The 22,434-nt window shown below is 44.9% G+C and overlaps 1 protein-coding gene across 1 annotated transcript in view; it reads right to left on the bottom strand.

Moving 5' to 3' along the window:
- The window catches only part of CYGB (cytoglobin), an 86,724-nt gene extending 68,325 nt beyond the window's left edge, over nt 1-18,399 (bottom strand). The window contains exon 1 of the mRNA XM_077459298.1: nt 18,082-18,399. Coding sequence (XP_077315424.1) covers nt 18,082-18,224 — 143 coding nt within the window. The 5' untranslated portion in view covers nt 18,225-18,399. The remainder of the gene's footprint in view (nt 1-18,081) is intronic.
- Between the last annotated feature and the right edge of the window lie 4,035 nt (nt 18,400-22,434).

The raw sequence follows: 22,434 nt of genomic DNA on the forward strand, positions 1-22,434 counted from the left end.
GTAGTCCCATCGTAACGAAATTACGTCATCATGTTCTGAAAGATCGGATTTTTCGCCAACTTGGCCCGACCGTGTGTATGCAACAGTTTCGGACACAATCCGTCGGACTAAATCCGACGGATTTGGTTGGCAAAATCTCCGACCGTGTGTACGTGGGCTAAGACATGCATTATTTTTTAATTCCCACCCCCACTCCTTTCTTCAGCAGCTCCACACCTCAACATGATTTGGCATGCTGAAGTCATGTGTGGATTTTTCTGGGTTTTGATTGGATGTTAGTGATCATAGCAGAAGTTCAGTGTAAGAAATACACAGGAGAAAATGCATGTTGATAAGGGGAGTGTAGAGGTGGGCGGGGAGTCTACAGACATCACGACTCCACCCACTGAGCCCTGGAAAACAGACCCACCCACAAAATCTGCAGTTTTTCGGGTCTCATAGCAGACAGAGGGGAGACATTTGACAGATAAGTATACATGCAGGAGGCATGTATATCCTTCTAGATAACCAATATTGCAGTAGTTTAGAAAGGATGAGAGTGGGTTTACATCCACTTTAAAGCTTTAAAAGTCAGTGGGGTAGCGTAAAATTCCCTTGCAGTGGGCTCCAGCAATGGTTATGCCCAGTGTACCAGTAAAAAATATTTTTTCTTACCTAATCCCTACATTCCCAGCAATCAGCATTCAGTCTTTTGTCTGGTACTCCAGGTGTTGGGTTATGCCTAGATTACCAGTAAAAAGGACCTAATTCCTTGCTTCCCCAGAAGTCGGCATTCAACATTTCTTCCTGGCACTCCAGGTTGTAGGCAGTCCCTCAGTGTCCTCGCAATGCAGGGTAAATGGCTCTGTGTTGTACTTGATGATTTCAAAGTACCTGTGACTGTCAGGGCACCTTACAGGGAGAAGAGGCTGCTGGGTCTGGTCTTATAGCATGGAGGGATCCTGGGATAAAGTAGGTAAAAGTCCTTTTTCACTGGCACCCTAGACATAAATCAGCATTTAAACCTTGCAGTGTAGGGAGAACCTCATTGCAAGGGAATTTTTTTTTTAATTTCTATAGAGTATAGCCATTACTTACTTCTAGCACTGTGGAGGAATTCATCCTCTAAAGTTGTCAAAAGAAGCACTATAAACTGTAGGGATTTGCGTTTTTTTTTTATTAAAAAGATACTGGAATTGTCTTTACATTTGACACGGTTAAAACACTCTCTCCCTTAAGCTCAGTGGCGGCTGGTGCTCCATATTTTGGTGGGGGGGGGGCAGCAAACAAACCAGCCCCTTCACTCACACCAGCCGCCACCCCACCCCCCATGGGAGGTGGACGGGGATAGGAGGTGTTGCAGGCTCCTGAAAGCTACCCCTGGCCCCCTCACTCGCACTAGCACATGACCCCACCTCCAGGACGGGTTGGACGCTACCCATGTCCAGCCACAACCCCCGCGGGAGACAGATGGTAGTGATGCCAACTGGAAGCTACCCCTGGACCCCTTGCTTGCACTAGCCCCCCCCACCCACATGCGAATGGTTTGGACACCATCCATATCCTTACCTAAGGGGGTGGTGCTGGTGATCTGGGGTAGGGCTCCTGGAAGCTTTCCCTCCGCCTGCTGCAGTCTGCCATGACACTTGTCTGTTGCTTCTTCTCCCAGCCAAATAGTAACTCCCCGGCCAATCGGACAATAGTGAATAATTATTTGCGATTGTCACACAACTGGGTGGGCTCAGGGCACAGTGCTCGGCGCCCCAAGCCCACCCTTTTTTTGAAACCAACTAGAGCCTCGGGGTCTGATCACATGTTTCAAAAATAAAATAAAAAACCCAGTTGAAAATGTGTATGGAGCAACCGCCACTGTTTAAGCTAGTCATACACCAGTAGAATTGCATTCAAACATTCACACAGAGATTCTGAAAAATTATTCATTAGAGCGTTTGATCTTGCCATCACTGATTCAACTAATTTTGTTCGAAAGCCCTTAAAGTTTCCTTCAAACCTGCTACTAAAATGGAATTTCAGATGTATTAAACAGGTTTCTTTTGTGCCTAGAATACGAAGAATACAATATGTACAATTTTTACTGAACAAAAACCATATTCACAGTGTTCATAAAGAAAAAAAAATTCCCATCCCGCTCCTTTGAATTTTTTCGCCACTACAGTTGAAAACTATTGTCAATTTAAGTCGACTAACCACTAGAAAAGCAAACGAATGTTCCAAAAATAGAGTTTCTTTAACAACATTCTAAGGGTCTTTTTGTGTCACCAAGCACACCTTATACTATGTCAGTTGGTGTGCATTTTTTAGGGGCCCTGCAATGCATTGTTACAACGGTCAACCTTTTTTTTTTTTTATAACTTTATTGAAATGTAACACTCTAGACCACAGCATGTTGCAATGCAGTGCAGTGCATCACAACAGACTGCAAACAAATGCACCCTACCCTACTTTATTTTAATGCACACCAATGTAGTGCATTAAAGTGAACTGAAATAATAGGACATAGGGAAAAATGGCTTTTTCTATGCATTGGGACTGAAAGAGGAAGTAAACCCTGATGAGTTTACTTCTTCTTTCATTCCCTGCAAAGGCCAAGCATAATGGACTACTATGCATCCCATAATTGTCCATTATGTGTCACTTACCTGACACAGGAGCCAGCGAAGTCACCGCTGTCCCCTGTAGTCCGGCGCATCTATCTTCTCGGTGGGTCTCGCTGCTCCGCCGCTGTCATTCGAGCCGCCACGCGCGACATCTTCGTAGTTGATGGTGCCGCGCTCAGTGCGCTTGCGCGCCGCTGTCTGCGGGGCATGCGCCGTAGACAGCGGTGCCTGTCTTTAGGCAAATATCTCCTAAACCGTGTAGGTCTAGGAGATATTTCTTGGACCTACAGGTAAGCCTTAATCTAGGCTTACCTGTAGGTCAAAGTGTGTTGTAAGGGTTTACAACCACTTGAAATGGGCAATTCTGTACTATAGAACCCAACTGGGCTGGTGTGTAGGAACCCTTAAAGGCTCAAAAATTTCATTTTCATTAGTGTTCCTGTACCATGCTATTGGTTAACACCATCACAATTCTATGCAAAAGATACACCTTTGCAGTCTATAGATTTATGGTCTGGTTGTTCTGTGGGATTTTGCCTTGTGATATATTGATTTGCGCAGCTGCCATTTTTGCTTAGACAGTTTTGTAGAAATTGTATAGTAACGTGTTAAAATACACATACACGTAATAACACATGCAAAGAAATACAACAAACTGCATACCAAGTAAGCAAAGGCAAACTTATTCATTTTCTTTCCTTGCCATGCTTCTAGATGCTGAGAAAGTGAATCTATGGGGGTTATTTACTAAAGGCAAATCAACTTTGCACTGCAAGTGTGCTTTGAAGTGCAGTTGCTGTAGATCTGACTGGGACATGCAAGGAAAATAAAAAACAGCATTTTAACTTGCACATGACTGGATGATAAAATCAGCAGAGCTTGCCCTCATTTCAGAGCTTCCCCTCAGATCTACAGCGATTGCACTTCCAAGTGCACTTGCAGTGCAAAGTGGAGTTGCCTTTAGTAAATAAACCCCTATTATAGAAAACCTGCTGATAAGACAACCCCATTTGTTTGTTCATGGGATTACAGATCAGAATCCCCTACTTACAGAAGGAGCCATGGGTTACCATGTTTCATGAAGCATTGTGCCCCTGAGGTTGCGGGGAGGGGGGAGTATATTTTCACACTGATATGACTTTAGTGCCTATTAGTTTTACATGTAGAACTAAAGAAACCCCATTTTAATTCCTGATATGTGTGATTCAGGGAGTTCAGGATAAAATTTCAATATCTTCAGGAACACTATGGAAGTTTTTTTTTTTTTTTTTACTTTCTATTTTGTGCAGTTTTTACGTATATCCTTTTTAAGGATTTACAATATCCTAGATTCACAAGCCCTACCTACACCATAGAGCCAGTAAAGGCATATTTTGCACTCATGAGGGATAAGAAGCCTGAAACAGCTGTATGCAAGTTTGTATTCCTTGCTCGGCAAAATTATGGCTGTATCTGTTCTATATATCAGGAGTTAGGGATGCACAGATGGCTAAAAGGGACAAAAAGAAATAATTTGCATCATTCCACCCACTTACCCATAAGCAGAGAAAAGGCTCCATGAGTTTGGGTTTTGTGCTGGAAATAAGAATGTGTAAATACATTTTTATTGAAAGAAGACAATGCTGTACATCTATATTCCATCTACTGATTTATAAACATCCATTCTTTATTCCTGTCTATTGTCTTAAAGTGGTTGCAAACCCATTACAACCACTTTAACCTACAGGTAAGCCTAGATTAAGACTTACCTGTAGGTGCAAGAAATATCTCCCAAACCTAAAAGATTTAGACATCGGGCGCAGGTGCACTGAGCGTGCCGTTTCTAACGGCGATCATACTGTTAGTGGCGGCACCAGCACGCATGCATGGGAGTGACGTCATCGCGGCTCCGGCCAGTCACAGCACCAAAGCCGCGATACCCGGAAGTCACTCCGGGATAGATGGTGGCGTCGGAGGAGGCAAACGTGGGCCGATGCCGGGGCTTCGATTTAAGGTAAGTAATTCCTAATGAGCTGGTATGCTATGAGCTGGCGTGAAGGTAACCTTGAGCTGTTCATAGCCGAAAGGGAAGTCTTCTAATGGGGATGGAGAACCACTGGTCGGCGCTGAAGGGTCAGGACCCTGGCCTTCTGGCCTGGATTGGGGCAGCTCTAGCTCTGGTCAGTTTTTTTTGGGAGGGAACCCTGGTTCCCCTTTTTCCCACTGGGAAAGGCCAGTACTTCCCGAATGTAATTAGGTATGAGTGATGGGAGCGAGGGTGGGGCCTGATGGCAAAGGGCTCTCACTAAGCTCCCAGATCTCTATGCCTTTCTGCCTGGGGTGGGGGCTGCTGTGGTCTGGGCTGTGGGTCAGGGATGCTTTTGAAAAGCCTGTGGTGATATGCCCCTGAAGTGGCAGTTCAGGGGTGCCTTATCTTCATTGTGAGAAATCACTTTGATGTTTGGCACCATGGTCACTTCACCACAACACACATTTTTCACACCTGCCTCTTGGGTCCGGCCTTTTGGCTAGGACCAGGGGAAATTTTTATTCCTGGCCGGAGGCGCGGCCATTGTATCTCACTATGGTCACTTTCACTCACTCTCCCACTTCCTTCTCCCCACTTTCTTTTTATTTATCCCTTGTTTGTCTCTTTTTTGTTTGGTGTGTCACGTTTTGTCACGTGTGATGAGTAGGGTGTTGGTCCTCGGGCCAACCCTGAAAGTCTTGGGAGGGGGTAGACATAGGCCTTCTTGCTTGGTTCGCCCTCTCTCTCAGGGGGGTTTCCCTTCGTAGGAGCCCAAGCTGAGTACTTGGGTGGGTCTGTTTCGGCAGACCTTCCAGAGAAAAGTGGTCGTCTGGTTTCGGCCAGATGGACCTAGTACGGTACCTCAGTCCCTGTCTGGAGCCTAATGCCCCGGGGGATCAGGAGAAGGTCCTTCCTCGTGGAGGACAGTGGTACACCCATTGCACGTTTTTGTGTTCACTCTTTATGTGTGTGCACTTTTTTTGGCACCGGTTGGACATTTTTGGGTGTGTCTTGCACGCCACAGGCTTTAAAAAAAAAAAGAAAAAAAACAGCTCATTATGCCTTTGCCTTGCAGGGTGTATTTTTTTTTTTTTAAGAGGCTTTACTTCCTCTTTAACTTTGGATAGTAAAATATTTTTTTCTGCCAGTAAATACCTTATACAACCCACTTCCTGTTTCTTGTCTGGTAAAAAACAACCTAGGCTTATGACATCATGCACAGATCTCTCTCTTACTCATGTGAGAGTTTGCCAGGAAGGGAGGGGGGGGGGGTGAGTCATAAAAGGGCCAGTGAGAGCTACAGAGCTGGAAGTGTGCCTCTGTGTGTCTGCCCACAGTTAAAATGGTTGCAGCTAGACTCAGTGGAGGGAGATTTCTGAAGCATATTTGGCAAGTACAGAATCACAGTATATATAAAATAATATGCAAAGTGGTTGCTTCAGAATGACAAAGATGTGTTTTTTTTTTTTTTACAAATTATGTGAGCAGACTGCAGTTCCTCTTTAATGTTGTAATTGTTCTATAGAGCAAGCATATAGAACAGATTTTTTTTTTTTACTACCATTTAATGTTTATGGGCACCTTCAATTTTCTCTTTTCTTTCTAAACCTTCACCATACCCTCATCATCCTTGGTCAGACTCTAGGTGTTATGTATCCCCATTGGTCAATGAAAAACTGAACTGGTAGCGAGATCACATCGTGCTGTAATAATATGTTACATTTCTTAGCAAAAAAAAGAAAAACCGTATTGAACTTATTGATAAAGCAAACAGCTACGGTATTAGCAAAGTGCAGTAACCCACAGAGAATCAATAACATTTGATTGGCTGGTATGGGTAATTTTTCACCTTCTTATTAACCACTTTCCATCCCAGCCACCATCAAATGACATCCGCAGGAGGGATCTCCCATCCTGGGCGGACGTCATATGGCATCCTTGGCTTCCCGGCTGTCTAAGGGCCACACGCGCTGCGTCACTCGGGAGCCGATACATGTGCCCAGTGGCCGCAATGTTCACCGGCACCCACAATTGCACGATAAGCGTAGGACCGTGGATCTGTGTGTTTACTGTCAGGTGAGAGGAGACTGATGGTGTCTTCCCAATACAGAGGAACACCAATCGGTCTCCTCATCTTGTGAGTCCCATCCCACACAGTTAACCCCTTGATCACCCCCTAGTGTTAACCCCTTCACTGCCAGTGACATTTATATAGTAATCGGTGCATATTTATAGCACTGATCACTATATAAATGTTAATGGTCCCAAAATAGTGTCAAAAGTGTCCAATATGTCCACCGTAATGTCATAATCACGATAAAAATTGCAGATCACCGCCATTACTAGTAAAAAAAAAAAATGCCATTAATCTATCCCCTATTTTGTAGATACTATAACTTTTGCGCAAACCAATCAATATACCCTTATTGCAATTTCTTTTTACCAAAAATATGTAGAAGAATTCATATTGGCCTAAACTGAGGAAAAAATGAGTTTTAAAAAAAATTGGGATATTTATTATAGCAAAAAGTAAAAAAATGTGTTTTTTTTTCAAACTTGTCACTGTTGTTTTGTTTATAACACAAGAAATAAAATCTGCAGAGGTGATCAAATACCACCAAAAGAAAGCTCTATTTGTGAGGAAAATTTTTTTATTCCGGTACAATGTTGCATGACCGTGCAATTATCATTCAAAATGCGACAGCAAAACTGAAAATTGGCCTGGGCAGGAAGGGGGTGGAATGCCCTGTATTGAAGTGGTTAAACTTTATACATGCGTCTCAATTTGACTGTTTTTTACCCTAAGTACAATTAAAAAATCTGTCAGAAGTTAAGATGGTACAAAAAAAACACACACACACATATATATATATATATACACAGTGTAAAATAGTGAGTGTACATTTTGTATAACAGTGTAAATTTGCTGTCCCCTCAAAATAACTCACTGCACAGCCATTAATGTCTAAACCACTGAGTGAGTAAACCCCTAAGTGAAAATGTCTAAATTGGACCGAAAGCGTCAATATTTTGTGTGGCCACCATTATTTTCCAGCACTGCCTTAACCTTCTTGGGCATGGAGTTCACCAGAGCTTCACAGGTTGCCACTGGAGTCCTCTTCCACTCCTCCATGAAGACATCACTGAGCTGGTGGATGTTATAGACCTTGCACTCCTCCACCTTCTGTTTGAGGATGCCCCACAGATGCTCAATAGTGTTTAGGTCTGCAGACATGCTTGGCCAGTCCATCACCTTTACCCTCAGCTTCTTTAGCTTGGCAGTGGTTGTCTTGGAAGTGTGTTTGTTATCATGTTGGAATACTGTCCTGTGGCCCAGTCTCCGATGGGAGGGGAGACTCCGAAGGGAGGGGATCATGCTTTGCTTCAGTATGTCACAGTGCATGTTGGCATTCATAGTTCCCTCAATGAACTGTAGCTCCCCAGTGCCAGCAGCACTCATGCAGCCCCAGCCCACGACACACCCACCACTATGCTTGACTGTAGGCAAGACACACAGTCTTTGTACTCCTCACCTGGTTGCCACCACACATGCTTGACACCATCTGAACCCAAGAAGTTTATCTTGGTCTCATTAGACCAGGATATGGTTCCAGTAATCCATGTCCTTAGTCTGCTTGTCTTCAGCAAACTGTTTGTGGGCTTTCTTGTGTATCATCTTTAGAAGAGGCTTCCTTCTGGGACGACAGCCATGCATACCAATTTGATGCAGTGTGTGATGTATGGTCTGAGGAAGGACAGGCTGACCCCCCACCCCTTCAACCTCTGCAGCAATGCTGGCAGCACAGATATGTCTATTTCCCAAAGACAACCTTTGGATATGATGCTGAGCACATGCACTCAACTTCTTTGGTCGACCATGGAGAGGCCTGTTCTGAGTGTAACCTGTCCTGTTAAACCGCTGTATGGTCTTGGCCACCATGCTGCAGCTCAGTTTTAGGGTATTGGCAGACTTCTTATAGACTTCTTATAGCCTAGGCCAACCTTATGTAGAGCAACAATTCTTTTTTTTCAGATCCTCTGAGAGTATTTTGCCATGTGGTGCCATGTTGAACTTCCAGTGACCAGTATGAGAGAGTGAGAGTGATAAACACCAAATTTAACACATCTGCTCCCCATTTACACCTGAGACCTTGTAACACAAGTGACATGACGCCGGGGAGGAAGAATGTCTGACTGGGCCCAATTTGAACATTTTCACTTAAGTGTGTACTCACTTTGGTTGCCAGCGGTTTAGACATTAATGGCTGTGTGTTGAGTTATTTTGAGGGAACAGCAAATTTACACAGTTATACAAACTATACACTCACTACTATACATTGTAGCAAAGTGTCATTTCTTCAGTGTTGTCACATAGGAAGATATAATAAAATATTTACAAAAATGTGAGAGGTGTACTCCCTTTTGTGAGATTCTCTCTCTCTCTCTCTCTCTCTCTCTCTCTCTCTCTCTCTCTCTCTCTCTCTCTCTCTATATATATATATATATATATATATATATATATATATATATATATATATATATATATATATATATATATATATATTTTTTTTTTTGTTTTGTTATAATGTTGCTACAAAAGCAACCCAAATGTTATAACTGTTGAAGATCATATTTTTAAATTCACATCCACCTCTAAGACTGTAAATATAAACAAATCATTGCGATATATATGCTTTCAGGTCTACTGTAGCATGCATCCAATAGATGCTCTTGTGTAAGACCCCTTTCACACCAGGGCGTTTTGCAGGTGCTATAGTATTAGAAATAGTGCCTGCAATCCACCCTAAAGAAGCTGCACCATTGTGTGTAGTGTGAAAGCCGGAGGGCTTTCACACTACAGCGGTGCGCTGGCAGGACATCAGAAAAAAAGTCCTGCCAGCAGCTTCTTTGGAGCGGTGAAGGAGCGGTGTGTTTACCGCTCCTCCACCGCTGCTCCCCATTGAAATCAATGGGGCAGCGCTGTAATACCGCCGGCAAAATGCTGCTATTGCGGCGTATTGCCGGCGGTTTTAACCCTTTCTCGGCCGCTAGCGGGGGTAAAAGCTCCCCGCTAGCAGACGAAATGCGCCACAAATCCGCCGCAAATCCAGCGGTAAAACGCCGCTAAAAATAGCAGCGTTTTACCGCCGACGCAATGGGTGGTGCGGTGTGAAAGGGGTCTTAGAAAACTATCCCAGCATGCTCTTCCCTGCTTTTCCCACTAAGCCCCCTTTAACACCAGGGCGTTTGCAGGCGCTATAGCGTTAGAAATAGCGCCTGCAATCCGCCCTAAAGAAGCTGCACCATTGTCTGTAGTGTGAAAGCCCGAGGGGCTAGCGGCCGAAATGCGCCACAAATCCAGCGGTAGAACGCCGCTAAAAATAGCGGCGTTTTACCGCCCGCGCTATCGGCGGTGTGGTGTGAAAGGGGTCTAATAGCACTATTAGGATGACTGATTAAAACATTTAAATGGGGACTCGGGATTGAAGCTTTCCTATATGAACCCTATTTCAATACCAAAGAAATAGTGGTACAGTAACCCCAGTTATCCAATCAAAATTCAGCTTTTAGCAACTGCAGACAGGCAGGTTTCTAATTAGTTTTCATTCAAGCTTGGACATCCCTGATGTTTATACCTAATAAACATTCTAAAATGGTTTTCTTATGCCACGTACACACTACCGGACTTTCCGGCAGACTAGGTCCGACGGACTTTTCAGCAGAGTTCCGACGGACTTTCCGAATGAACGGACTTGGCCACACACAATCACACCAAAGCCCGACGGATTTGAACATGATGACGTACAACCGGACTAGAATAAGGAAGTTCATAGCCAGTAGCCAATAGCTGCCCTAGCGTCGGTTTTCGTCCATTGGACTAGCATACAGACGAGCTGATTTTTCAACCGGACTCGAGTCCATCGGAAATATTTGAAACATGCTCTAAATCTAAAGTCTGTCTGATTTTTCGACAGCAAAGGTCCAATGAAGCCTACACGTGGTCAAATTGTCTGACAGATTCGTTTTCATCTGACCTTTACTGTTGAAAAGTCCAGGCGTGTGTACTCGGCCATAGTGTTGTTGTTTTTTTTATTGCTTTGACAATATCTACATTTCTGTATATTTAATACAAAATTTCAGTATTACTTTCAACTAAATAAGCTGAATTCCTTGACACTTAACAGGATCTTTATTTTAGCCATGTTACTGTAATTTTCAAATCTTACATAAATCAACTGCAAACAACAATTACTAACTTGTTTAGTTGTTATATATTTCTCTATTTTTCATCTATTAAATTCTAAGCTTCCATGCTCAGATTGTTTTAATGGTGACTATTTACATGAGTAGATTGTCACCTATTCTGGATAATTATCGTCTTGATGGAAAATGAGTAAAAGTCTTTTGTCAGTCTGTTACCTGTACAGGCAACCCCAGGCTAAGCAATTATGGTGCAAGCGTCCATGTTTAGCTGGCTTTTGCTTGTCAGTTGATAATGCCCCCTTAATATTAGGGTGTTTTGTAGGGTTGCCGCTTTAGGGCAAAAACATGTACACTCGGTCTGTACGAAAATGCATGTTAATGTTGCAATGTATAGAGCGAGCATTTGACAGTGATATATTCTGATTATCCTCTTGTATCCATAGGAAACTTTAGCTTTCTCTTTTCTTAATCACTTTTAGTAGGAATCTAGGTGCCATGTATCTACATTGGTAAATGAAAAACAATACTAGTAAACAGCAGTTTACTCAACCAGTTTACCCTAGGGAAACCTGAGAAATCATTTTCAAGTCTCAGTAATCCTTTGCTGAAAATACTTACATCTACAGCTCATGGTACATAGGTATGATCAACAAGATTTAGGTATAGTAATAATAAGCAAATAGTTAAAGAATGTGACACACCTAAAGTTTAAATATGTGACGTCCCTAGAGTTTAAAGTGGTTGTATAGTCTTTTTTACAACTTTTACCTACAGGTAAGCCTATAATAAGGCGCACAGGGGATTCTCGGCTGAAAGTCCGGCAGACGCCAGACCCTGCCGGAAAGAAATCTCCCGTGCGCATGCGCGGGAGTGAAGATATCGCGGCTCCGGCGACTCACAGCGCCGGAGCCGCAATACCCGGAAGACACGCCGAGGGAACATGTCAGCTCCCTCGGCGTGGATCGGGCGAGATGTCGGGACCTCGTTCTAAGGTAAGTATTTCATAATGAGCTAGTATGCGGTGCATACTAGCTCATTATGCCTTTTCACTTGCAGGTCAGAAAAAAAAAAACCTCAGCGGGATTACTACCGCTTTAAATACCTGTAATAAATAATAATTAATATTCAGGGTGGATAATTATTCAACATCCCCCTTGTCCAATAAAAGTATTTTCAGTAATATTTATTAAATCTAAATGAATCTAATAATAATGGCAAGAGGGGAATTTAAAACAGACCCTCTGACTTTTGTGATCAGAGTAGTGCTCCCTTACATTGGTGATCTGTAGAGACATGACCCCTTTGCATGGTGGTCAGTGTGAAGAATGCCTTGTGCCGGCCACTGGAAAGAGTGCACTGTTACATTGTCATTCAATGGGAAGAATTTGTCCCTTGCTGGTAATGGTAACTTATCTGAGACATATGAGGGGAGGATCCACTGGTGCCATGTGGTTTGTTCTACCAAGTGACATAGTCCCCAGCAATGGGAGGTCAACCCAGCAAAGTTCAAGGATTTCCTAGCAACCTCTACAGCAGCCTTTCTCAACCTTTTCAACACAGAGGAACCCTTGAAATACATTTCTGGTCTCAAGGAACCCCTGCTAAAAATGACTATATCTACAACTCATGATACATTAGTGTGATGGTCAGTGTGAAGAATGCTCCTTACAATTGTGGTCATTGGGAAGAATTACTCCATTACAGATAGCTAAAAAGATCAATGGTGTCAGTGGGAACTTATCTGAGAGGCAGAAATTGCTCATTGCTCAAGGAACCCCTGGAAACCTCTGGAGGAACCCTCGGGTTCCATGGAATGCTGGTTTAAAAACCCTGCTTTAGAGGAACCCTAGGGCTCCACAGAACCCTGGATGAGAAAGGCTGTTCTAAACTATTTTGCCAACGCTAGTTTTTTTGGGAAATAAATGCAAAATGTCAACATGGCTTTTAAAATTGTAAATATTCTTTTTTTTTAAACAAACAAAGTTTGTAGTGAAATTGTACAGTGTGGCCCCAAACCTCCTCTTCTCGGGTCCCCCACAGGCCCTCCTGGCTCCTCCTCTTCTTAGTGTGCCCCCATAGCAACCCCCTTGCTATGGAAGTGCGCCAGCAGGCTCGCTTCCAAGCCGTGCTGACTGAGTCCATACACTCAGAGAGCACAGCTCGGCCACACCCCCTCATCACAGGATATGACTGATAGCAGTCGGAGCCAATGGCTCCTGCTGCCTCAGCAAAGCCTGTGAGAGTGGAGAAAGCCACTACAGACAGGCACTGGATAGAGTGAAGAGTCAAGTAAGTATAAGCCCTTGTACACACGGTCGGACATTCTGACAACCAAATCCTTTGGATTTTGTCCGACGGATTTTATCCGAAACTGTTGCATACACACGGTCGGACAAAGTTGTCGGAAAATCCGATTGTACATAACATGATAATGTTATTTCATTACGACGGGACTACGTTCAGGCTAGTAGCCAATAGCTTTGGTCTAGGAATTTGATCTGAGCATGCGTGGCACTTTGTCCGTCGGAGTAGGCTACACATGATCGGCGTATGTCCGATCGGAGCATTTTGTCGGAAAATTTTACGGACAAGTTGGAAAACTTGGTCCGTCGGATACTCAGACGGAAACAGTCTGATGGAGACCACACACAGTCGGATTATCCAACAAAACGGTCCGATAGGACACATTCTGTTGGAGTCTCCGAACCGTGTGTACAAGGGCTAAGGGGGGGGGGGGGGGGGTTGAGGGGCATACTGCTACCAAAACATTTTTTTTACCTTAAAGTGGAGTTCCGCTTAAAAAAAAATAAAGAATAAAAAGTCAGCAGTTACAAATACTGCAGCTGCTGACTTTTAATAATCAGACACTTACCTGTCCCAGGGTCCATCGATGCGGGGGATTGAAGCCCTGCTCGTCTACCCCTCCGCTTGGTGGTGCCAGCATTCTAACTGTGGGCACCTGGCTGTGGATTCACAGCCGGGCACCCACTGCGCATGCGCGAGCCACGCCGCGCGCCGTAACTGGCCGCACAATCATCTAGGACCTGTGACATGTCCCAGATGATTGCCTAGAGGGCAAGAGGAGAGGTGATCTTTCTTCTGGCGGCGAGGGTGCCAAGGGAAGTGACATAAGGAGCCGAGATGAGTAAGGAGGCAGATTATGAGGGACCCCCTAGCAACAGGCAATAGGAGGTGAGTAAAAAACATTTTTTTATTTTTTTTCCAAATATTATTAATCGTTTTTAATTGAGCTGAAAAATGCTAAAATAATTTTTGGAGTGGAATTCCACTTTAATGCAGGGAATGTATCAAAGTAAAAAAAATGTTTAGGATTAGCTGAATTCACAACCTTTAACACAAGACTAAGGATCGCTCTTTTCACCACGTGAATGTATCAAATCCTGAGAACAACTCAGAAAAAGAAAATATTTCTCATAACAAACAGAAAAGGTTAAACAAATATAGGAGGTGGAGCTAGGCATAATAGATAATAGAGAGGAATGATGATCAGATCCAGCAGTGAAATGATATTACCATTGAGCTGTCCTCATTGTCCCTATACACACTTGTCAGAATCCCCCTGCTGGAACATGCCAGGGACCAGTAAAACATAGAAAATGTAATATAAACAGAGCAGTCACAGGATGACTTTCCCCAGGATATTATGAAATCAGGATCCCCGGGGTGATCTCAAGTCATTTGCTTGGTTCAAGTCTCCATGGGTCACCATACATGTGACAATTGGACCGCACAATCTACCAAAACCATGTAATATTAGGACTTAGCTAAAAGATGCAATCCATTTGTATCCAACTAGGCAGGTCCTTGTATCACATAGCTGCCAGTAGTTCTTAAACTCACAGCACACATTACAATCTGATTGTACAATTTACTTTAGATCTACCAACAGCTACCCTGATTCCCCGAAAATAACCTATCGTGATTGTCGGTGATGGCTGCAATATAAGCCCTACCTCCCCCCCCCCCCCCAAATAAGCCCTAGTTAAAGTCCTTGTAGGTCTTATTTTCAGGGTAGGGCTTATTTTGGGGGAAACAGGGTAGGGCTTATTTGGGGGGTAGGGCTAGGTCTTATTTTCGGGAAAACAGGGATAGATGAGGTAGGTCCTCATATTACATCGTTTTGGTAAAGCTGTATGGTTTGATTTTATGAACTGATTAATGTGGAATTTGGTCAAAACAATCGAACCAGAAAATGATCAAATAGTCATAACTTCCCTTGCAATTGATTCAGACCAAAGCAGGTTGTTAGGCCTGGGAGGAAAATTATTCATCGCTTTGCATCTATTGGCAGTCATAAATGAATTAAGATTTTGACTGATAAGATTAGGAGGCTGCCTATTGATTGTACAGTCAGATTGGCTGAAACTTATACAGGATACCAACCTGTAAGTAAATCAGGACAGACTGCCAGGCAGGGGAACTCCTATTTGTGGCACAGAACATTTGGTGGGCACACATTTATTTTCTGATCACTCTCTTCTGATAGTTGACAACCCATTCAATTCATATCACACACACATGGAAGCAGATTTTCAATTGATAGTTGGATGATATGATCATAAATTATCAATTGCATCTCTTTTTTTTCTTGTAATTTTTTTTTTTGTAATCTGAGAATCTGATTGATTGAAATAAAATCTAATTCCATTAATGAACAAAGCACCTCAGTACATGATCAATGCAACATAATTGATCATTTTCCACCCTGGCCAATCATTTGATTGAATGCAATGTAATCCAATAGGAAGGGAAGTAACGTCTATTCGACAGTTTGATCGTTTTGATTGAATCGCACATCAATTTCATAGTGATATTGAAGTGTATGGCCACTGTTACATGTATGTGTTCATGGGGAGTGTTGTGGCTGTGCAAAATCGGTAGAGAGTAAGTGATGGTGCTGTGTGAATGGTAGGTAGGTAGGTAGAGACTAGAGTGATGGTGCTTTGTGCACACTGGCAGTGCATTATAGGTAGTTGGAATTGTACTCCATGCATGGTGGAAGTGTATGGTAGATAGGTACATGGTGATGGCATTGCATGATAGGTAGGTAGGTAGAAAGTGATGGCGCTGTGTACATGGTGGTAGTACATGATAGATAGAGAGTGACGGTACTCTATGCATGGTGGCAGTGCACAATAGATAGATAGCGAGTGATCATGTTGTGTACATAGTGGCAGTGCATGGCAGGTAAGTAGATAGTGATGATGCTGTGTACATGGTGGCAGTGCATGATAGGTAGGTATGTAGAGAGTGACTGTGCTGTGTAGTACGTGGTGGCAGTGCATGATAGGTCAATAGGTAGGTAGTGATCATGCTGTGTACATGGTGGCAGTACAGGGTAGGTAGTCTAGATAGTGATCATGCTGTGTAGATGGTGGCAGTACAGGGCGGATAGGTAGATAGTAATTGTGCTGTATAGTACGTGGTGGCAGTGCAGGGTAGGTAGGTAGTGATCATGCTGTGTACATGGCGGCAGTGCAGGGTAGATAGGTAGTGATTGTGCTGTGTAGTAGCTGGTGGCAATGCAGGGTGGATAAGTAGGTAGGTATTGATCATGCTATGTAGTAGATGGAGGCAGGAGGCGGGTAGGTAGTGATTGTGCTGTGTAGTAGAAGGTGGCAGTGCGGGTAGGTAAGCAAGTAGGTAGTGATCGTGCTGCGTAGTAGATGGTGGCAGTGCAGGGAAGGTAAGTAGGTAGTGATGGTGCTGTGTAGTAGAAGGTGGCAGTGCAGTGCAGAGTAGGTAATTAGGTAGTGATTGTGCTATGTAGTAGATGGTGGCAGTGCAGGGTGGGTAGGTAATTAGTGATGGTGCTGTGTAGTAGAAGGTAGCAGTGCAGGGTAGGTAAGTAGGTAGGTAGTGATCATGCTATGTTGTAGATGGTGGCAGTTCAGTGTGGGTAGGAAGGTAGTGATGGTGCTGTGTAGTAGATGGTGGCAATGCAGGGTAGGTAGGTAGGTAGTGATGGTGCTATGTAGTAAAAGGTAGCAGTGCAGTGCAGGTTAGGTAGGTAGGTATAAGTAGGTCGGTAGTGATGGTGCTGTGTAGTAGATGGTGGCAGTGCAGGTTAGGTAGGTAGGTAGTGATGGTGCTATGTAGTAGAATGTAGCAGTGCTGGTTAGGTAGGTAGGTAGTGATGATGCTATGTAGTAGAAGGTAGCAGTGCAGGGTAGGTAGGTAGTTATGGTGCTGTGTAGTAGAAGGTAACAGGGTAGGTAGGTAGTGATGGTGCTGTGTAGTAGAAGGTAACAGGGTAGGTAGGTAGTGATGGTGCTTTGTAGTAGAAGGTAGCAGGGTAAGTAGGTAGTGATGGTGCTGTGTAGTAGAAGGTAACAGGGTAGGTAGGTAATGATGGTGCTGTGTAGTAGAAGGAGGCAGTGCAGAATAGGTAAGTAGTGATGGTGCTGTGTAGTAGAAGGTGGCAGGGTAGGTAGGTAGTGATGGTGCTGTGTAGTAGAAGGTGGCAGGGTAGGTAGGTAGGTAGTGATGGTGCTCTGTGCTGGCAGTGCAGGGTAGGTAGGTAGGTAGGTGGTGATGGTGCTCCATGCTGTTAGTGCAGGTTAGGTAGGTAGGTGGTGATGGTGCTCTGTGCTGTTAGTGCAGGTTAGGTAGGTAGGTAGTGATGGTGCTCCGTGCTGTCAGTGCAGGTTAGGTAGGTAGGTGGTGATGGTGCTCTATGCTGGCAGTGCAGGGTAGGTAGGTAGGTGGTGATGGTGCTGCTGTGTAGTAGAAGGTGGCAGTGCAGGGTAGGTAGGTAGTGATGGTGCTGTGTAGTAGAAGGTGGCAGTGCAGGGTAATTAGGTAGTTGGTGATGGTGCTCCCTGCTGTCAGTGCAGGGTAGGTAAGTAGGTGGTGATGGTGCTCTATGCTGGCAGTGCAGGGTAGGTAAGTGGTGATGGTGCTCTATGCTGGCAGTGCAGGGTAGGTAGATAGTGATGGTGCTCCGTGCTGTCGGTGCAGGGTAGGTAAGTAGGTGGTGATGGCAGTGCAGGGTAAGTAGGTAGGTTGTGATGGCAGTGCAGGGTAGGTAGCGATGGTGCTCCATGCTGTCAGTGCAGGGTAGGTAAGTAGGTAGGTGGTGATAGTTCTCCGTGCTGTCAGTGCAGGGTAGGTAAGTAGGTAGGTGGTGATAGTTCTCCGTGCTGTCAGTGTAGGGTAGGTAAGTAGGTAGGTGGTGATGGTGCTCCGTGCTGTCAGTGCAGGGTAGGTAGGTGGTGCTGGCAGTGCCAGGCGGAGGGCTGATCTGATTACCTGATGAGTATGGAGACCCCGGCGTCCTCACAGTTGGCATAGATCCGCTCCCAGGTCTCCTTGATGATGCCCCTGTCGGTGTCCGTTATGTCCTCGGCTCTCCCCCAGCGCTCGGTCTCATTCTCCTCTTGGACTTTCTCCATGGACCCGGGTCGGGATGGGCGGACACACACACGGAGAGGTGGGAGATGGAAGGTCGGTGTCCGGGCTGCGCACAGAGCCGTCTAATAGTCGGAGCTCAGCGCTCTGTCCATATTACGCTGCGTGTGAATGGCAGCCCGCAGATAAACTGAGCAAAAGTAAGATATTTCAAGGCATTGTCAGAATGCTGAGAGCCAATCTCCCGTCCCACCTCTCCCCCCTCCTCTCCTCTCCTTCTCTTTCCTTCTGTCCCTGCCTTCTTCCCTCCCCTTTTCACCTTCTCTTTCTTAACTCTTTCTTCTTGTCCTCCCTTCTTCCCCCATCTGCCAGCATGCTCACAGTGTGCCCCCCCCCCCTCTTCTATTCACCCCTTCTGCTTTGCCCCTGTAGGTTCTGATCACCCCATTCCTCCCCTGTATTGGGTTGCCATGTCTGTGCTCACCTGTCAACTACTTTCCAATGCCAGGCTGCCCTGCTCTGTACACATCCCCTCCATTCCAAACATCTACCTGATATACCAGAGAACACCAAATGATGGTCTCAAGAGGTCCAGATCCTTTATTGTTATTATTACAGGAAGGTAAAAGACAGCCAGGGCCTATCAGAGAGACAATGTGGGAAGAAAGAACACATTTTGGGAAATTATCCACCTCCGAGATAATATATATTAATTCTTACGCATTTTAAATAGATGTATTAGAAAACAGGTGATAAAGGTGCTGGTTGGCTAAAGTTTTAAAGATATTTCACCCCAAAAAATTTAAAACACACAAGTATATTTGCCCACAAGGGTGGGAGGTGTCTGATGATCATGATGCCTCCTAACGTCTCTACAAAGTACAGTAGAACAATGAGAGTGATACCACATGGAAGTGTATACATTTATCTTTACTTTAAAACTAGAGATTATTACCTAACTGTAATCAGGGTCGGTGCTACAACTAGCAAACTAGGCAGCTGCCTAGGGCACCCTGCTGCCTAGGGCGCATGGCCACTAGTGTTATTATTCTCTTCTCTCTGCAGCAAGCAACTAAGGGGGTTATTTACAAAAGGCAAATCCACTTTGCACTGCAAGTGTAAAGTGCACTTGAAATTGCTCTGAAAGTGCACTTGGAAGTGCAGTCGCTGTAAATCTGAGGGGTAGATCTGAAATGAGGGGAAGCTCTGCTGATTTTGTTATCCAATCATGTGCAAGCTAAAATGCTGTTTTTTTATTTTCCTTGCATGTCCCCCTCAAATCTACAGCGACTACACTTCCAAGTGCACTTTGCACTTGTAATTTGTACTTGTAGTGCAAAGTGGATTTGCCTTTCGTAAATAACCCCCATAGTGTCAGAGGGGCAGCGGCAGTGGAGGACTGTGTCTGTGTCCCAACTCCTGAATGAATAGAAGAAAGCAAACATTTATTTATAAGTGCTGATGAGGCTGGATTTGATGGGTGCTGGTGAGGCTGGATTTGATGGGTGCTGGTGAGGCTGGATGGATGTGCACTGGTGAGGCTGCATTTGATGGGTGTTGGTGAGGCTGGATTTGATGGGTGCTGGTGAGGCTGCATGGATGTGCACTGGTGAGGCTGCATTTGATGGGCACTGGTGAGGCTGCATTTGATGGGCGCTGGGGAGGCTGCATTTGATGGGCGCTGGTGAGGCTGCATTTGATGAACACTGGTGAGGCTGCATTTGATGGACACTGGTGAGGCTGCATTTGATGGGCGCTGGTGAGGCTGCATGGATGTGCGCTGGTGAGGCTACATTTGATGGGCACTGGTGAGGCTGGATTTCATGGACGCTGGTGAGGCTGCATGGATGGGCGTTGGTGAGGCTGCATTTGATGGGCACTGGTGAGGCTGCATTTGATGGGTGCTGGTGAGGCTGCATTTGATGGGTGCTGGTGAGGCTGGATTTCATGGACGCTGGTGAGGCTGCATGGATGGGCGTTGGTGAGGCTGCATTTGATGGGCACTGGTGAGGCTGCATTTGATGGGTGCTGGTGAGGCTGCATTTGATGGGTGCTGGTGAGGCTGCATTTGATGAGTGCTGGTGAGGCTGCATTTGATGGGTGCTGGTGAGGCTGCATTTGATGGGTGCTGGTGAGGGTGAATGGATGAGCGCTGGTGAGGCTGCATTTGATGGATGCTGGTGAGGCTGCATTTGATGGGCGCTGGTGAGGCTGCATTTGATAGGTGCTGGTGAGGCTGCATTGATGGATGCTGTTGAGGCTGCAAGATGGGTGCTGGTGAGGCTGCATGCATGGACGCTGGTGAGGCTGCATTTGATGGGTGCTGGTGAGGCTGCATTTGATGGGTGCTGGTGAGGGTGCATGGATGGGTGCTGGTGAGGCTGCATTTGATGGGTGCTGGTGAGGCTGCATGGATGAGTGCTGGTGAGGCTGCATTTGATGGGCGCTTCATTAAAAAGGCAGAGCATACATGGCAGGGCACAGGGGGTGGAGTCAGGGGTGGAGCCAAGAGGTGGAAAAATTAGGTTTTGTCTAGGGTGTCAAAAATCCTTGCACCAGCCCTGACTGTAATTTATTGTTCTTTTATTGTAAGGTACATTTGCAATGGTCAGATCTATGCATGATACCGTTACATCTGGTGACTTGTGAAAGTGGCATTGCCTAACATTTCCAGGGAACAGTTGTGTGATATTTTCCCTCAGAAGCCAAGATTACTCTAAACTGTATAAAAAAATGCAGGTAAAATCTGCTACGTTTGTGGTAACATTTGCATCTCAAAAGTGAAGTATGACGGCAGTGATAAAAAGGCAGACCACCTATAGTTTGGAAGCAAAATAGAAGATCTGTACAAGAGTTGGGCCCCTCATCATTGGCTAAACAAGAAGAAAAATCCATGGCTTTCTCAGTGTCAATGGTGTGGAGGGAACCCATTTATAGTAGCGAATGCTATTTTTGCATGGCTTCCCTGATTGCAAAAGCGATCGTAAGAATAAAGAAGTGGAGCATGGAATATCCAAATATTCCATCTGCACTGTGTCCTTTACTCCATGGTGAGGACTTGCCAATTCCAGATCCCCCAGAATCCTACTCTCTAGACTCAGATGATGATAAAGACGATGGGCAGGTTGCAGCTGATCGGGGGCCGTGGATGTCAGCGGACCCAAGATCTAACTTTAAGTATCAATAAAAAGATGCATTTATAATAATTGGTGTGGCGCCATTTGCATTGCTATATCACATCCCCCTTGTAATTTTGAATTATTTTACTGCAATTTTGACCTGAAGCTGTATCTTGCAAACTGGAGCCAAGTCAGGACTTAATTTTCCTTTATTTATACCCAATATATTTTATACCAAATTATACCCAAATACCCAATATATTTATTTATATCCAATTGTAATAAAATGTAACTACTTTCATTTCTGAGGCTTTCTCTTTGTAGACCAATGTAATAGACAACCAATGATTGTCAGTGAGAGCTCCAAATGATCTTCTTTACAGTCCAAGAACCTTTATAATTGTTAAATTGGGAATATATAAAAAAAAATCCAATGTCTTTCAAGGGGCCAACAATTAAGGACCTTTATTGTTATTATCACAGGGATAATAGACAGCCAATGTGTATCATGGGGCCAACAATAAGGCTTCTTTCACACTGGGGAGGTAGGGGCGGTAGCAGGAAAGTGCCACTAGTTTTATCACTTTTCAGCTGTTCGCTGGGTGCTTTTAACCCTCACTAGCGGCCGAATAAAGGGTTAAAAGCGCCCATGTTGCGGTGCTGCCAAACCACTTTGCAGGTGCTTCGGCAGTGCTGCCTATTCATTCCAATGGGTAGGGGCAGTGGAGGAGTGGTGAACTCACCACTCCCATGCCGCCCCAAAGATGCTGCTTGAAGGACTTTTTTTCCTGTCCTGCAAGTGCAGTGGAATCATTTGGACTTTCACATTGGGGTGGCTTGAAAGGCATTTTACTGGCGCTTTACAGGCACTATTTTAAAGCGGAGGTCCACCCTAAAGTGGACCTTCCGCTCATTGGAATCCTCCCCCCCTCCGGTGCCACAATTGGCACCTTTCAGGGGGGAGGGGGGTGCAGATACCTGTACAGTACAGGTATCTGCACCCACTTCCGGCATAGCTATCTGCGGAAAGTAGATTACGCCCCATTCCGAAGGTCCCCCGCTGCCTGCTGGGAAACACACGGATCCCAGAGGCAGCGGGACCATCCTTATTGCGCAGCGCGACTCGCGCATGCAC

This window comes from Lithobates pipiens, unplaced genomic scaffold, assembly GCF_037356315.1.
Source record: "Lithobates pipiens isolate NorthernLeopardFrog02 unplaced genomic scaffold, aLitPip1_a1.2 Scaffold_28, whole genome shotgun sequence".
Classification (NCBI taxonomy): Eukaryota; Metazoa; Chordata; class Amphibia; order Anura; family Ranidae; genus Lithobates; species Lithobates pipiens.